Genomic DNA, 18641 nt, shown 5'->3' with positions numbered 1-18641 from the left:
CATTTAACTAGCCTACACGTTCATTAACTAGCCTACACAGTTCATTAACACCTCACGTTTCATTAACTAGCCTGCACGTTTCATTAACTAGCCTACACAGTTCATGAACTACCTACACAGTTCATTAACTAGCCTACACAGTTCATTAACTAGCCTACACAGTTCACTAACTAGCCTACACAGTTCATTAACTAGCCTACACAGTTCATTAACTAGCCTACACAGTTCATAACTAGCCTGCATGTTTCATTAACTAGCCTACACAGTTCATTAACTAGCCTACACAGTTCATTAACTAGCCTACACAGTTCATTAACTAGCCTGCATGTTTCATTAACTAGCCTACACAGTTCATTAACTAGCCACACAGTTCATTAACTAGCCTACACAGTTAATTAACTAGCCTACACAGTTCATTAACTAGCCTAGCAGTTTCATTAACTAGCCTACAACAGTTTCATTAACTAGCCTACACAGTTCATTAACTAAGCCTACACAGTTCATTAACTTAGGGCCTAGCACAGTTTCATTAACTAGCCTACACAGTTCATTAACTAGCCTACACAGTTCATTAACTAGCCTACACAGTTCATTAACTAGCCTACACGGCTGCTTTCATCTTTGTTGTTGAACAATGGTTGTTGTTTGCTACTTGCTGCACACACGGCCAACAACAGACTAGTTTTTGGATAATTAGCAAATTGGTTATCTACAGGGTGGAAGCATATTTCCTATTGGAGTGTTTAATAGCAGATACCTAAACAGGTCTTTCAAGGAAGAGGTACGTAAACACTCCTGGCTGAAATTATGTTTTCACTATATTTTCAGGATGCCCGTGTTTCAGGATGCCCGTGTCCCTCTCCCAGGTACACGTAGGTATTAGTCAGAAGTGGCCCCAGTAAAGATGTTGACCTTTAAAAGGAAACAGCTCCTCTCTCTGAGCTTGTGGAAGGAAACAGCCCCCCTCTCTGAGCTTGTAGAGATGCTACACACTGAATGGAAAGCAGCTGTGCTCCGTTCCTACTGCAGATCATGCTAGACTAGCCGGATATCCTAGCTTTGGCTCTTCAGCACCCAGCAGCAGGATCCTCTATTGTTTTGCTCTGATTCTCAGCATTCGTCATTATGGCCATCAAACAACAAAATCCTGTAAATAACAGAGTTTCCCTGTTTGAAACGTGTTGGAAATGAGGCGTTGTTGTGCTGTTTGTTTTCTATAGTTCAACTTGATTCCATTTTTATTAAAACCATGTCAATATCCAATAGTTCAACCATGAAGATATGACATGCATTGTAAATAGTGTGGAGCAAAGCCATGTACAATTGAAGTTGGAAGTTTACATACACCTCAGCCAAATTCATTTAAACTCAGTTTTTCACAATTCCTGACATTTAATCAGAGTAAAAGTTCCCTGCCTTAGGTCAGTTAGGATCACCACTTTATTTTAAGAATGTGAAATGTCAGAATAATAGTAGAGAGAATGATTTATTTCAGATTTGATTTCTTTCATCACATTCCCAGTGGGTCAGAAGTTTACATACACTCAATTAGTATTTGGTAGCATTGCCTTTAAATTGTTTAACTTGGGTCAAATGTTTCGGGTAGCCTTCCACAAGCTTCCCACAATAAATTGGGTGAATTTTGACCCATTCCTCCTGACAAAGCTGGTGTAACTGAGTTAGGTTTGTAGGCATCCTTGCTCRCATATACTTTTTCAGTTCTGCCCACAAATGTTCTATAGGGTTGAGGTCAGGGCTTTGTGATGCCCACTCCAATAGCTTGACTTTGTTGTCATTAAGCCATTTTGCCACAACTTTGTAAGTATGCTTGGGGTCATTGTCCATTCTGAAGACCCATTTGCGACCAAGCGTTAACTTCCTGACTGATGTCTTGAGATGTTGCTTCAATACATCCACATAATTTCCCCTCCTCATGATGCTATCTATTTTGTGAAGTGCACCAGTCCCTCCTGCAGCAAAGCACCCCCACAAAATGATGCTATCACCCCCCTGCTTCACAGTCTGGATGGTGTTTTTCGGCTTGCAAGCATCCCCCTTTTTCCTCCAAACATAACGATGGTCATTATGGCCAAATAGTTCTATTTTTGTTTCATCAGACCAGAGGACATTTCTCCAAAAAGTATGATCTATGTCCCCAGGTGCAGTTGCAAACCGTAGTCTGGCTTTTTTATGGTGGTTTTGGAGCAGTGGCTTCTTCCTTGCTGAGCGGCCTTTCAAGTATTGTCAATATAGGACTCGTTTTACTGTGGATATAGATACTTTTGTACCTGTTTCCTCCAGCATGTTCACAAGGTCGTTTGCTGTTGTTCTGGGATTGATTTCCACGTTTCGCACCAAAGTACTTTAATCTCTAGGAGACAGAACGCGTCTCCTTCCTGAGCGGTAGGACGGCTGCGTGGTCCCATGGTGTTTATACTTGCGTACTATTTTTTGTACAGATGAACGTGGTACCTTCAGGTGTTTGGAAATTGCTCCCAAGGATGAACCAGACTTGTGGAGGTCTACAATTTTTTTTTTCTGAGGTCTTGGCTGATTTATTTTGATTTAACCATGATGTCAAACAAAGAGGCACTGAGTTTGAAGGTAGGCCTTGAAATACATCCACAGGTACACCTCCAATTGACTAAAATAATGCCAATTAGAGTATCAGAAGCTTGTAAAGCCATGATATAATTTTCTGGAATTTTCCAAGCTGTGTAAAGGCACAGTCAACTTAGTGTATGTAAACTTCTGACCCACTGGAATTGTGATACAGTGAATTATAAGTGAAATAATCTGTCTGTAAACAATTGTTGGAAAAATGACTTGTGTCATGCACAAAGTAGATGTCCTAACCGACTTACCAAAACAATAGTTTGTCAACAAGAAATTTGTGGAGTGGTTGAAAAACGAGTTTTAATGACTCCAACCTAAGTGTTTGTAAACTTCCGACTTCAACTGTATACAGCGCATTCAGAAAGTATTCAGAGTCCTTCTATTTTTCCACATGTTGTTACCTTACAGCCGTATTCTAAAACAGATTAAACAAATATTTTCCCTCATCAATCTACACACAATACCCCATAATGACAAAGCGAATTCAGGATTTTAGAATTTTTTCAAAATTGTATACAAATAAAAAACAGAAATATCTTATTTACATAACTTTTCAGACCCTTTGCTATGACACCCGAAATTGAGCTCAGGTGCATCATGTATCCATTGATCATCCTTGAGATGTTTATACAACTTGTTTGGAGTCCACCTGTGGTAAATTCAATTAATTGGACATGATGTGGAAAGGCACACACCTGTCTATGTAAGGTCCCACCGTTGACAGTGCATGTCAGAGTAAAAACCAAGCCATGAGCTCAAGGAATTGTACGTAGAGCTCCGAGACAGTATTGTGTCAAGGCACAGATCTGGGGAAGTGTACCAAAACATTTCTGCAGCATTGAAGGTCACCAAGAACACAGTGGCCTCCATCATTCGTAAATGGAAGAAGTTTGGAACCACCAAGACTCTTCCTAGAGCTGGTGGCCCGACCAAACTGAGCAATCAGAGGAGAAGGGCCGTGGTCAGGGAGGTGACCAAGAACCCAATGGTCACTCTGACAGAGCTCCAGAGTTCCTCTGTGGAGATGGGAGAACCTTCCAGAAGGACAACCATCTCTGCAGCACACCAATCAGGCCTTTATGGTAGAGTGGCCAGACGGAAGCCACTCCTCAGTAAAAGGCACATGACAGCCGCTTGGAGTTTGTCAAAAGGCACCTAAAGACTCTCAGATCATGAGAAATAATATTCTCTGGTCTTATGAAACCAAGATTGAACTCTTTGGCCTGAATGCCAAGAGTCATGTCTGGAGGAGATCTGGCACCATCACTACGGTGAAGCATGGTGGTGGCAGCATCATGCTGTGTAGATTTTTTTCAGTGTCCTTGAGTGTCCCATCCAAAGCCTGGACTTGAATCCGATTTAACATCTCTGAGTAAAGGGTCTGAATACTTACGTAAATGTGATATTTCAGTTTTTATTTGTAATAAATTTGCAAAAATGTCTAAAAACCTGTTTTTGTTATTACAGGTTATTGAATAAGTATTAGAATAAGGCTATAATGTTAAGGGGTCTGAATACTTTCTGAATGCACTGTATATATTGTAGATATGCCATACATTTATGTATAGCTGTATACAWACTGTATGTTTGGCTCTGGTATTGAGCTTAATGACTCACCTTCTATGAAGTCTGATGCTGAGTAGACCTTGGTGGTGTGGCCCTTGTCTGCTCCGTTGCGGGGGGTGTTGAGACTCTGCAGGGCTGTCTCTAGTGCTTCACTCAGCTCATCCCTCCGGTCCTTCCTCACAGGCTTCTCCTCAGGGTGCCTTGTCAGGCCCATCTCCAGCTGGTACACCCTCTGCAGGGTGAAGCTCTCGAAGGGCACCATGGCGTACTCACTGGGTAGTCTAGTCCCCTGGTGGACCTCCGCCCGGCCCAGCTGACTGTGGAGGAACTCCTGAAGGTCAGCGTGGCTCCTGTCGGCCCCTGGCCCTTGTCCTCCCTCCCCGAGGATACCTCCTCCTGGGGACTGGCCACCCCGGCCTCCCCCTGTCCCCCGCTCCATGGAGTCTTGAACTCCTTTCAGCTGCTCGCTGCGCTCCTGTAGCGCCTCCTTCAGCTGGGCGATCTGTTTCTTTAAACTAGTGATGTGGAGCTTGTGTTGCTCCTCGCGCTCTGCAAGCATGGCTTGGTATCCATTCCGCCCAGTGGGTCCGCTCTGAGCCGCCCCCGTGCCCCCTGCTGCCCCTCCTACCCCGACCCCCATCCCGGGGCGTGGCAGGGCGTGGCTCACCAGGTTGTCCTCGGAGTGGGGGCTGCAGGTCATGACGTAGAGGAGGGACAGAGAGCAGCACACTAGGACCAGCAGAACGCCCACACGGGACACCCAGGCCAGCAGACCCCTCCGCAGCATCCCGCTATCACCCAGAGGATCCAGGGAAACACACACAACTGGACACACCTTACCCTCCAGCGGTGAATACAGTCTCACCGTCCACTAGAATGGAATTGTCTGTGTGATTGTTATTAATGTCTGACTAACCAGAGAAGATCAGCCTGAATGATAACTTGGCTCATTATTTGTCTCATTGTACACTGCTTACACCAATGTCTGGGTTCTTCATCCGTATGTCTGTGGTCAAGGGTGAGGCCCATTGGCCACGCCGCCTTCTCCCCTGGATGAGGCCCAGGAAGGCTCAACGAGGTCCAGAACCTGGCTATTTCTATTTCTGATCCAGTCATTGGTAGCAGACGCTATTCATCAGTGAGTCACATCACACGTGGTCCCACTACTTTCTCTGTTCACCTTGTTCTTTCCTTCCTGCCTGATGCTGAGGTTCCATTACAGACCCCTGAGAGAATGTCTGTCTCTCTTTGACTTGTCCTATGTTCCACTGGTCTCATGTTTAGAGATAATGACACATTTTTTGTCATGGTCGGAAATTGAGTAAACTGCAGAGAGGGGAAACCACATTCTCTAGAAGAAGGTGAATTCACAACTATGTTCACTGGCAGTTCTTTCTAAATGTGTACTTCATCCATGAGTCACCTTCTAGAGAGAGAGAGAGAGAGAGAGAGAGAGAGAGAGAGAGAGAGAGGGAAAGAGAGAGAGGGGGGGGGGGTAGAAGGGAAAGAGAGAGAGAAGGAGAAAGAGAGAGTTATAACTCAGTTGGTGTTAATGTACAGTTAAGGTTTTTGAGTGTATGATATCATCATCACCATCATTATACATTTCCTCAATCTCTTTCATCTAGACATATATGCCTTGGTATATGAGATAGCCTGAATAGCTTCACTTTGTGGTAAATCTCTCTATCCTGCTGTGGTATAAATCTTTGAGGTCTTATTTGCACAGAGGGTAAACATTTTCCGGACCGTCGAGGGCTTGAGGAGGGCTAAAACCTGAAGTCTATTGCATGAGGATATAGGGACAGAAAATAGTTTCAATATCAAACTCAGATTAGAAAACACACCACAAAATTTTCAAATGTTTATTTTAATATGAGCTAAAAGTGTGGGTTTCTACCTGGCGACCATGCCAAGCAGAGCATTTCCCAGTCCCTTTAACTGCTGAATAACAATGGCCGTGTTCGAGAGCATTAAAACGACTGCAGGCGACTGCCGACTGACTGATCTACAAATCACCTTCCATCATAAATAACGACTCATTATTATTTGTAGATCAGTCAGCCAGTCACAATTTACCCATGATACATTGTGGTTTTGATCCTCTCGAACACGCCCATTGTTGTCAGTGGTGACAGTGTGACACTATGGGGGCTAGTCTGTCTGTCCTGTCCTCGTACTGTGGAATATTAGGATCGGTGGAAGTATAAACAAAAAACAAGAAAAGCAAGAAAATAGGGCATTTACTCACCTACACAAACTCTCCTCTCTCCTACCTTTCTTTTCTCCCCCTTTCTCATTCACAAGCACATTTCCTTAATCAGATTAAGACTGTGCCGTGTCTTTGGCTATGCCGGATTAAGTGATATGACATGCTATTCTATAAAATAATTTCTCTGTAATCAATATTACCTGATTAAGCTAATCATGTAAATGTAATTAACTAGAAAGTCGGGGCACCACAAAATAATGTTTATAGAGCTGTTATCTTCCGAATAAACTCTTAAAGACCTGGTAATCTTTTACCTCAATAGCAGTCAATATTTAATCGTCGCCTTATTCAGTCTCATCTGAAAGTTGTAAATTCTTGGTTATCTTCACGAACCCTGGCTAACAAGTTGAATCAGCAATACAAAATTTGGTTTAATTTAGCGGGCGGAGGGGGTAGCACTTCTTTAGTGAAAAAGAGTTCAAAGTTCATACCAAGTTGCCATGCTATATGCTCATGCTATATTCTGGCTGGTATAGTCGAAATTCATCCTTCCGACATGTAGGTCGTCACCTTCACATTGGAATTCGATGCTAATTTCGTTAGGTTCTCTAAGGTTGGCTTAGTTCTGTAGGTGGTCTTTGTCCTTTCAACGTGGGGACCTCAAGTCCACACGTCCTTGGAACAGCTTATTATCTGAGCCCTTTTAACGTAGGACTTTTAACGTCCTCGGAACAGAAAGTTACATTTTCGTCAAGGGCTTTATACAGGAGGGGAGAGAAGGGCGTGTTTCATAGTTTATAACCAATGTCTCTTCACATGAGCGGGGTCACTGAGTGAGCAGAGCTTTAACCTTATGAAAACCCAAATCTCTCATTTGGATGCTAAAATTACATTTCATATTTTCACAAATAGCTTCATATTTAAACATTTAAATTGCACAACAATTCCATGTGAATCTGATAACTATAATGTGTAGACTTTCCAAGATACAGTTTATGTCATCCTATCATTAGTAAGAATGTCTCAGACGCCAACTGATCTGGCATCATATTCATTAAGTACCAACGCACATTTTCAACTGGTTGGATTACCAAAATATGGTTCCTTTCCCCCCACTTTTTGATGTTCCCAGACTCTATATGTTTAACAAAGGCTTTTCAAGAGTCCTTCTGTAGAGTCAAGAGAGAGGAAGGAAAGGGAGAAAGGTATTTATGGGGGGGGGGGTAAACCTCACCCACAGGCCAATGTCATGACAACTGTATGGACAGAGACAGAAAAAGACTGCTTGTCTGTAGGCCTATGTTTCCATACCTGTGTGTGCTGTGCACGATGGACACACGTACCCATGTGTGTTTGTAAATGTAGTTAGTGTGTTAGCTAGTCAAATCAAATCAAATCAATCAGTTAGTGTGTTAGCTAGTGTGACTGTATGTGTGTCTCTCTGTTAACTCACCACACAATTAGCTCTTTTATAGGCTTGGTGCAGTCTGCTCCTAATGAAAGGATCAGTTATGCCAGCACTGAATACTGGACTGTATTTAGGAGCTGGGCTGCCTGGGCTGCTCTGCTAGCTCAAACCAACATCTTAGTAAAGAGATACCTGGGCTGCTCTGCTAGCGCAAGCCAACATCTTAGGAAAGAGATGCCTGGGCTGCTCTGCTAGCTCAAACCAACATCTTAGGAAAGAGATGCCTGGGCTGCTCTGCTAGCTCAAACCACATCTTAGGAAAGGATGCCTGGGCTGCTCTGATCGCTCAAGCCAACATCTTAGGAAAGAGATGCCTGGTTGCTCTGCTAGCTCAAGCCAACATCTTAGGAAAGAGATGCCTGGGCTGCTCTGCTAGCTCAAACCAACATCTTAGGAAAGAGATGCCTGGGCTGCTCTGCTAGCTCAAACCAACATCTTAGGAAAGAGATGCCTGGCTGCTCTGCTAGCTCAAGCAAACATCTTAGGGACAAGAGATGCCTGGGCTGCTCTGCTAGCTCAAACCAACATCTTAGGAAAGAGATGCCTGGGCTGCTCTGCTAGCTTAAACCAACCTCTGAAGAAAGAGATGCCTGTATGACTGGAATCTAAAAAGGGCAGTTATACCTTATTTAGGGACTTTGATAAATACCAGATTTACCTGCGAGGTTGTAACATAAACTTTCAGTGTGTTTTTCACACATGAGATTGTATACTTTACATGACCATTATATATTGAATGACTTTTATATACTGTACATGACTATTATATACTGTACATGACTACTATATGACTAGTATATACTATATGACTATTATATACTGTACATGACTACTATATGACCTGTATATACTGTACATTACTATTATATACTGTACATGACTACTATATGACCTGTATATACTGTACATTACTATTATATACTGTACATGACTACTATATGAGAATTATGAACTGTACATGACTACTATATGACTATTATATATTGTACATGACTACTATATGACCTGTATATACTGTACTGTGCAGTTAACTCAAATTAACTTATCCTCTGCAGCAGAAGTAACTCTGGATCTTCCTTTCCTATGGTGGTCCTCATGAGAGCCAGTTTCATCATAGTGCTTGATGGTTTTTGCGGCTGCACTTGAAGAAACTTTCAAAGTTCTTGAAATGTTCCGGATTGAGTGACCTTCATGTCTTAAAGTAATGATGGACTGTCATTCTCTTTGCTTATTTGAGCTGTTCTTGCCATAATATGGATTTGGTCTTTTACCAAATAGGGTTATCTTCTGTATACCACCCATTCCTTGTCACAACACAACCGATTGGCTCAAACGCATTGAGAAGAAAATAAATTCTACAAATGAACTTTTAAGAAGGCACACCTGTTAATTGAAATGCATTCCAGGTGACTACCTCATGAAGCTGTTTGAGAGAATGCCAAGAGTGTGAAAAGCTGTCATCAAGGTAAAGGGTGGCTACTTTGAAGAATCTCAAAGGTTTAACACTTTTTTGGTTACTACATGATTCCATATGTGTTATTTCATAGTTTTGATGTGTTCACTATTATTCTACAATGTAGAAAATAAAAAAAGAATGAAAAACCGTGGAATGAGTAGGTGTGTCCAAACTTTTGACTGGTACTGTACATATATATTAATTACAAATGAAAAGCTGAAATGTTTTGAGTCAATAAGTATTCAACCCTTTTTTTATGGCAAGCCTAAATAACTTCAGGAGTTAACAAGTCACATAAGTTGCATGTTTAATTAACATGATTTTCGATTTACTACCTCATCTCTGTACCTCACACATACAATTATCTGTAAGGTCCCTCAGTCAAGCAGTGAATTTGGTAGAGAGGTTAACATTAAATTCTCTGGCAAGAGCTCTGGTGGACATTCCTGCAGTCAGCATGCCAATTGCATGCACCCTCAAAACTTGTGGCACAGCGTGTTCCAGTTCCCGCCAATGTCCAGCAACATCGCTCAGCCATTGTAGAGGAGTGGGACAACATTCCACAGGCCACAATCAACAGCCTGATCAACTCTATGCAAAGCAGATGTGTTGCTCTGCATGAGGAAAATGGTGGTCACACCAGATACTGACTGGTTTTCTGATCCACACATCTACCTGTTTTTTAAGATATCTATGACCAACAGATGCATATCTGAAATCCCACTCATGTGAAATCCATAGATTACTGCCTAATGAATTTATTTCAATTGACTGATTTCTTATGTGAACTGTAAATTGTTGCATGCTGCGTTTATATTTTTGTTCGGTATAGTTACTCCATAATACTAACCTAAATTATAGAGTGAAACCCAGGAAGCTAAAGTAAACTAAAGTAAAACTGCAAAAAATGTGGCAAAGAAATTACATTTATGTCCTGAATACAAAGGTTTATGTTGTATGCAAATGCAACACAACACATCACTGAGTACCGCTCTCCATATTTTCAAGCATGGTGGTGGCTGCATCATGTTATGGGTATGCTTGTAATCGTTAAGGGTTGGGGCGTTTTTCAGGATAAAAAAGGAACGGAATGGTGCTAAGCACAGGCAAAATCGTAGAGGAAAACCTGGTTCAGTCTGCTTTCCACTGGGAGAYGAATTCACCTTTTAGCAGGACAATAATCTAAAACACAAGGCCAAATCTACACTGGAGTTGCTTACCAAGAAGACAGTGAATGTTCCTGAGTGGCCGAATTACAGTTTGGACTTAAATCTATTTGAAAACATATGGCAAGACCTGAAGATGGTTGTCTAGAAATGATCAACAACCAATTTGACAGAGCTTGTAAAACTTTGAAAAGAATAATGGGAAAATGTAGCACAATCCAGGTGTGGAAAGTTCTTAGAGACTTACCCAGAAAGACTCACATCTGTAATTGCTGCCAAAGGTGTTCCTACAAATTATTGACTCAGGGGTGTGAATACTTATTTAAATTAGATTTTTCTATATTACATTTTCCACAAATTTGCAGAAATCTCTAAGAACATTTTTTCACTTTGTGATTGTGGGGTATTTTTTTATTTATTTTATTTTTCCATTATTTTACCAGGTAAGTTGACTGAGAACACATTCTCATTTGCAGCAACGACCTGGGGACAGTTACAGGGGAGAGGAGGGGGATGAATGAGCCAATTGTAAACTGGGGATTATTAGGTGACCGTGATGGTTGAGGGCCAGATTGGGAATTTAGCCAGGACACCGGGGTTAACACCCCTACTCTTACGACAAGTGCCATGGGATCTTTAATGACCTCAGAGAGTCAGGACACCCGTTTAACATCCCATCCGAAAGACGGCACCCTACACAGAGCAGTGTCCCCAATCACTGCCCTGGGGCATTGGGATCTTTGTTCAGACCAGAGGAAAGAGTGCCTCCTACTGGCCCTCCAACACCACTTCAAGCAGCATCTGGTCTCCCATCCAGGGACTGACCAGGACCAACCCTGCTTAGCTTCAGAAGCAAGCCAGCAGTGGTATGCAGGGTGGTATGCTTTGTGTGTATTGTGTGTAGATCGGTGAGAACTTTTTTTTTTAATACATTTTGAATTCAGGCTGAAACACAACAAAATGTGGAATAAGTCAAGGGGTATTAATGCTTTCTGAAGTAGACTGTACATGGGGTACCAGTACTGAGTCAAAGTGACAATAAAACATATATACAGTGCATTTGGAAAGTGTTCAAACCCTTTGACTTTTTCCACATGTTGTTACGTTACAGCCTTATTCTAAAATGGATTACATTGTTTTTTCCCCTCATGAATCTAAACACAATACCCCATAATGACAAAGCAAAAACAGGTTTTTAGAAATTTGATCAAATCTATTAAAAATTAAAAAACTTAAAAATCACATTTACATAGGTATTCAGACCCTTTACTCAGTACTTTGTTGAAGCACCTTTGGCAGGGATTACAACCTCGAGTCTTCTTGGGTATGATGCTACGAGCTTGCACTGTATATATATATACATATATATATATTTTATTTTGTCTTATTTTCTTTTGTATGTGACAGTGCAGTGGAAAGGAGACGAGGTGAGGATGCTACTTGTACACTATTTAAATGTACCCTATGAGTCCACAGCCTGTAACTACCAGGCCTTCTCCCACACAGAGCCAGAGCCAGGGACTGAGGTTGGTAGGAGAGACTGAATGAATGGTGATTCACAGCCAAACCACCGACTCTCAGTGACTGTGTCAATGGATTGATTCACTGGTTTCCATTTGACTCCCCAGGGGAACTGAGAGGGCTGTCTTACCGCAATATAAAACCTCTACATCATATTATGGGATGATGTGTTCTTCTCTGAAATCAATAATTACATTATGATTCATTATTAAATTTCACCGTCATACTGATTCTATCTACATTTAATACTGTACACAGATCCCAATATAACCCTGATGTGAAACTGAATGAAAAGTACATTACAAGATAACATCTATTCCTACTTCTGAAACCAGGGCCCATATTCATAAACCGTCTCAGAGTAGGACTACTGATCTAAGATCAGTTCCACATTATTCATTATGATATTAAGGGAAAAACTGACTCTAGATCAGCACTCCTATTCTGAGATGCTTTGTGAATAAGTTGGCAACTGAGCTAACCTTCAAGTCTTGTCTTAATTTTCGGTCTGAAGTGAAACAAACTGCCACTGTATTGCAGTCAGGAAATGATGTGCCTTTTTACTTTCTGGCAGGTCTCATCTCAGCGGTGATGTCATAGCCTGTCCAATACAGAGGGAAGTGTTAAACTGTGGTGTTACAGTTTAGAGGAGTTTAGCCATGTTCCTGTCACCTCTGACTAATGGTGTTGTGTACGAATAGTTACGTATAACTGTGGGTTCTGTCTTGCTGTTACTGGTGTTACTTCGGCTAATGTTTCTGACGTTCTTCCTGTGTTCGTATAACTAAGAGGGATTTGTTTGTTCCTTAGAAACAGTAGAGCTTGATTTAATCCATCCTACCTTACAAATGTTTATACGGAATCTTTGTTTAAGCATTTGCTAAATAGGAATCATTACGTGATCAATATGCAAATAGTGTTTATAAGCGCTTGTATACAAATGTAGAGAGAAAAAAACCCCAGAAGGGCACCGACCGAATAAAACATATTCTGATCTGACTAAGCTATGRTAAGTAGTGTATTTTCTCTTTCAGAGGACTTGCAGAAAAGGGAGCGACAGAAAAGAGAGAGAGCTGAGGTGGCGAGCCGGGCGGGTGATGATCAGAGGGGGACACCTCTCGTGTTAATCTCTGAGTAGCATCTGGTTGTGACATGGAAACGACTACCCCTGTAAGAAAGGCTTCCTGGCTACGGGGTATTGGTGGCTGAGCGGCATGGGGCTGTGCACTGTGCACTGTGGGTGGGAGGCGGAGGGATGTGTGTGTGTGTCTGTGTGTGTGTGTGGGGGGGGGACAGATGGTTCGCAGGTACAATTTAATTCTAAATAAGACCCATTTCTGGCCCATTCCCAGACAGCAGTCACAGCTATGCCGTGGAAATAAACATGTCCTTGTCAAACAGAGATGAGAGGGAAGAGGAACAGGATTGGGGATGGAGGTTGGGGAGGGTGTGGGGTGGGGAGGTGGGGGGGGAGGGAGTGTGGGCGAGGTGGGGAGCTGGGGGGAGGGTGTGGAAAGGGCTCTGACAGCCTTCTTTTAGCTTCTTCTGCAGAAGACAGTACTTTTGTGAAGTGTGAAGAAATTGAGGTTGGATTTGTGGCAATTCCACCTGTGGCTCCGAGGCTGTGTTGGTGTGCTAAGATGTCTCTGTAAGACTACTCCTGCTGTCTGAGACTACTCATGCTGTCTGTAGATACATGGTAACTACTCCATCTGTCTGACTACTTGCTGAGACTACTCCATCTGTCTGTAGACTACTCATGCTGTCTGTTAGACTACCACGTCAGTACCGTCTGTCTGTTAGACTACTCCATTGTGTCTGTAGACTACCTCCCATGCGTGTCTGTAGACTACTCCATGTGATCTCATTGTCTGTAGGACTACTCCATACTGTTCCTGTAGACTACTCCATTGCTTCTGTAGACTACTCCTGCTGTTTCAGTAGACTACTCATGCTGTCTGTAAGACTACTCCATGCTGGCTGTAGACTACTCCATGCTGTCGTTAGACTACTCCATACTGTTCTGTTAGACTACCCATGCTCTGTAGGGCACTCTACGTCTAACTCTCCATACGTCTGTAGACTACTCCATCTGGCCTCCCTGTTCTGTAACTACTTCCATGATGTCTGTAGACTACTCAGCCGATACTCATGCTGTCTGTAGACTACTACCATGCTGTCTGTAGACTATTCTCCATGCTGTCTGATAGACATCCACTCCAGTACATGTCTGTAACTCTACCTCCATCTTGTCTGGTAGACTACTCCATCTGCTCTGTAGATACTCCATGCTGTCGTAACTACTCCATGCTGTCTGTAGACTACTCCCATGCTGTCTGTAAGCACTACTCCAGCTGTCTGTAGACTACTCCAGCTCTTATCTGCCTGGTCTGTAGACTACCTCCATACTGTCCTAGTACTTACTCCATGCTGTCTGTAGGTTACTCCATGCTGTCTGTAGAATACTCCATGCTGTCTGTAGACCTACTCCATGCTGTCTGTTAGATACTAACCATGCTGTCTGAAGACTACTCCATGCTGTCTGTAGACTACTCCATACTGTCTGTAGACTACTCCATGCTGTCTGTAGGTTAATCCTGCTGTCTTAGCCTACTCATGCTGTCTGTAGACTACTCCATGCTGTCTGTTAGACTACTCATGCTGTCTGTAGAACTACTCCATGCTGTCTGTAGACTACACCATACTGGTCTGTAGATACTCCATACTGTCTTAGATATCATGGTTGTAGATACCACTCCAATACTGTCTGTAGACTACTCCATGCTGTCTGTAGACTACTCCTACTATACTGTCTGTAGACTACTCCATGCTGTCTGTAGCTACTCCATGCCTGTCTGTAGACTACTCATGCTGTTCTGTAGACTACTCCGATGCTGTCTGTAGACTACTCCATTCTGGTCTGTAGACACTCCATGCTGTCTGTAGAACTACTGCCATGACTGTCTGTAGACTACTCCATACTGTCTGTGTAGACTACTCATACTGTCCGTGACTACTCCATGCTGTCTGTACTGACTACTCCATACTGTCTGTACTACTCCATGCCTGTTCTGTAGACTGACTCCATGCTGTCTGTAGACTACTCCATACTGTTGTAGACTACTCCATGCTGTTGTAGACTACTCCATGCTGTCTGTAGACTACTCCATATGTCTGTAGACAACTCCATACTGTCTGTGACTATCCATCTGTTCCTAGACTACTCCATGTGTCTGTAGACTACTCCATACTGTCTGTAGACTATCATGTGTTGTAGACTACTCCATACTGTCTGTAGACTACTCCATGCCTGTCTGTAGACTACTCCATGTGTCTGTAAGACACTCCATGCTGTCTGTAGACTACTCTTGGCTACTCTGCTGTCTGTAGACTCCCATCTCTGTCTACACTATAGCTGTCTGTAGACTACTCCATGAGTCTGTAGACTACTCCATGCTGTCTGTAGACTACTACATGCTGTCTGTAGACTACTCCATGCTGTCTGTAGACTAACTCCATGCTGTCTGTAGACTACTCCATGCTGGTCTTGTAGACTTTACTCCATGCTGTCTGTAGACTACTCCATGCTGTCTGTAGACCTCACTGCCTTAATCCATCTGTCTGTAGACTCCCACGTCGCATATGCTGTCTGTAACCTACTCCATACTGTCTGTAGATCCATCTTCTTAACTACTAACTGGTCTGTAGTAACCTACTCCATACTGTCTGTAGACTACTCCATACGTTTTGTGCTACCGGTTAGGAACTACTCCATGCTGTCTGTAGAACTACTCCATATGTCTGTAGATACCCATACTGTCTGTAGAACTACTCCATGCGTCTGTAGACTACTCCATGATGTCTGTAAGACTACTCCATGCTGTCTGTAGACTACTCCATGCTATCTGTAGACTACTCCATGACTGTCTGTAGGACTACTCCATGATGTCTGTAGACGCACTCCATGCTGTCTGTAGACTACTCCATGCTGTCTGTTAGACTACTCCATGCTGTCTGGTAGACTACTCCATCTGTCTGTAGACTACTCCATGCTGTCTGTAGACTACTCCTGCTGTCTGTAGACTACTCCATGCTGTCTGTAGACTACTCCATGATGTCTGTAGGCTACTCCATGCTTGTCTGTAGACTACTCATGCTGTCTGTAGACTACTCCATGCTGCTGTAGACTACTCCATTGCTCGTCTGTAGACTACTCCATGCTGTCTGTAGACTACTCCATGCTGTCTGTAGACTACTCATGCTGTCTGTAGACTACTCCATGCTGTCTGTAGACTACTCCATGCTGTCTGTAGACTACTCCATGCTGTCTGTAGACTACCCATGCTGTCGTTAGGCTACTCCCATGCTGTCTGTAGACTACTCCATGCTGTCTGTAGACTACTCCATGCTGTCTGTAGAACTACTCCATGCTGTCTGTAGACTTACTCCATCTGTCTGTAGGTTACTCCATGCTGTCTGTAGACTACTCCATGCTGTCTGTAAGCTTACTCCATGCTGTCTGTAGGTTACTCCATGCTGTCTGTAGGCTACCTCCATGCTGTCCGTAGGTTACTCCATGCTGTATGTAGGTTTACTCCATGCTGTCTGTGGTTACTCCATGCTTGTAGTTACTCCATGCTGTCTGTAGGTTACTCCATGCTGTCTGTAGGTTACTCCATGCTGTCTGTAGGTTACTCACATGCTGTCTGTGGGTTACTTGCTACTCCATGCTGTCTGTAGGTTACTCCATGCTGTCGCTGAGGTTACTCCATGCTGTCTCGTAGGTTACTCCATGCTGTCTGCTAGGTTCCCCATGCTGTCTGTAGGCTACTCCATGCTGTCTGTAGATACTACATGCTGTTGTAGACTACTCATGCTGTCTGTAGATACTCCATGCTGTCTGTAGACTACTCCATGCTGGTCTGTAGACTACTCCATGCTGTCTGTAGGACTACTCCATGCTGTCTGTAGACTACTCCATGCTGTCTGTAGACTTACTCATGCTGTCTGTAGACTACTCATGCTCTCTGTAGGCTACTCCATGCTGTCTTGTAGACTACTCCATGCTGTCTGTAGGCTACTCTATTGCGTCTGTAGGTTACTCCATGATGTCTGTGGTTACTACATGCTGTCTGTAGACTACTCCATGCTGTCTGTAGGTTACACAATACTGTCTGTAGGCTACTACATGCTGTCTGTAGACTACTCATGCTGTCTTTGTAGGTTACACGATAACTGTCTGTAGGCTACTACATGCTGTCTGTAGACTACTCCATGCTGTCTGTAGGTTGCCCCCCATGCTGTCTGTAGGTTACTCCATGATGTCTGTAGGTTACTCCATGCTGTCTGTAGGTTTACTCCATGCTGTCTGTAGGTTACACAATACTGTCCTGTAGACACTCCATGCTGTCTGTAGGTTACTTCCATGCTGTCTGTAGGTTACTCCATGCTGTCTGTAGGGTTACTCCATGCTGTCCTGTTAGACGTTTACTCCCATTGCGTGTCTGTAGACTACTCCATGCTGTCTGTAGACTACTCCATGCTGTCTGTAGACTACTCCATGCTGTCTGCTAGGCTGACTACTCCATGCTGTCTGTAGACTACTCCATGCTGTCTGTAGACTACTCCATGCTGTCTGTAGACTACTCCATGCTGCTCTGTAGACTACTCCATGCTGTCTGTAGTTACTCCATTGCTGTCTGTAGACTACTCCATGCTGTCTGTAGCTTACTCCATGCTGTCTGTAGGTTACTCCATGCTGGTCTGTAGGCTACTCCATGCTGTCCGTAGGTTACTCCATGCTGTATGTAGGTTACTCCATGCTGTCTGTAGGTTAACTCCATGCTGTCTGTAGGTTACTCCATGCTGTCTGTAGGTTACTCCATGCTGTCTGTAGGTTACTCCATGCTGTCTGTAGGTTACTCCATGCTGCCTGTGGGTTACTCCATGCTGTCTGTAGGTTACTCCATGCTGTCTGTAGGTTACTCCATGCTGTCTGTAGGTTACTCCATGCTGTTCTGTAGGTTACTCCATGCTGTCTGTAGGCTACTCCATGCTGTCTGTAGGTTACTACATGCTGTCTGTAGACTACTCAATGCGTCTGTAGACTACTCCATGCTGTCTGTAGACTACTCCATGTGTCTGTAGACTTACTCCATGCTGTCTGTAGACTGACTCCTGTGCTGTCTTGTTAGACTACTCCATGCTGTCTGTAGACTACTCCATGCTGTCTGTAAGACTACTCCATGCTCTCTGTAGGCTTACTCCATGCTGTCTGTAGACTACTCCATGCTGTCTGTAGGCTTACTCTATTGCGTCTGTAGGTTACTCATGATGTCTTGTAGGTTACTACATGCTGTCTGTAGACTACTCCATGCTGTCTGTAGGTTACCACCAATACTGTCTGTAGGCTACTTACATGCCTGTCTGTACGACTACTCCATTGCTGTCTGTAGGTTACCACGATACTGCTCTGTAGGCTCCTACATGCTGTCTGTAGACTACTCCATGCTGTCTGTAGGTTACTCCATGCTGTCCTGTAGGTACTCCATTGATGTCTTGTAGGTTACTCCATGCTGTCTGTAGGCTTACTCCCATTGCTGTCTGTAGGTTACACAATTAACTGTCTGTAGACTA

At 43.3% G+C, this 18641-nt stretch overlaps 1 protein-coding gene across 1 annotated transcript in view; it reads right to left on the bottom strand.

Annotated features, from left to right (window-relative positions):
- The window catches only part of LOC111980189 (chondroitin sulfate N-acetylgalactosaminyltransferase 1-like), a 52339-nt gene that overhangs the window by 28075 nt on the left and 5623 nt on the right, over positions 1–18641 (bottom strand). The window contains exon 2 of the mRNA XM_024010861.2: positions 4234–5608. Coding sequence (XP_023866629.1) covers positions 4234–4969 — 736 coding nt within the window. The 5' untranslated portion in view covers positions 4970–5608. The remainder of the gene's footprint in view (positions 1–4233; positions 5609–18641) is intronic.

Source organism: Salvelinus sp. IW2-2015, linkage group LG20 (assembly GCF_002910315.2).
Source record: "Salvelinus sp. IW2-2015 linkage group LG20, ASM291031v2, whole genome shotgun sequence".
Lineage (NCBI taxonomy): Eukaryota > Metazoa > Chordata > Actinopteri > Salmoniformes > Salmonidae > Salvelinus > Salvelinus sp. IW2-2015.
Note: the sequence above shows the minus strand (reverse complement) of the source record. Positions and strands in the feature narration are given on the sequence as shown.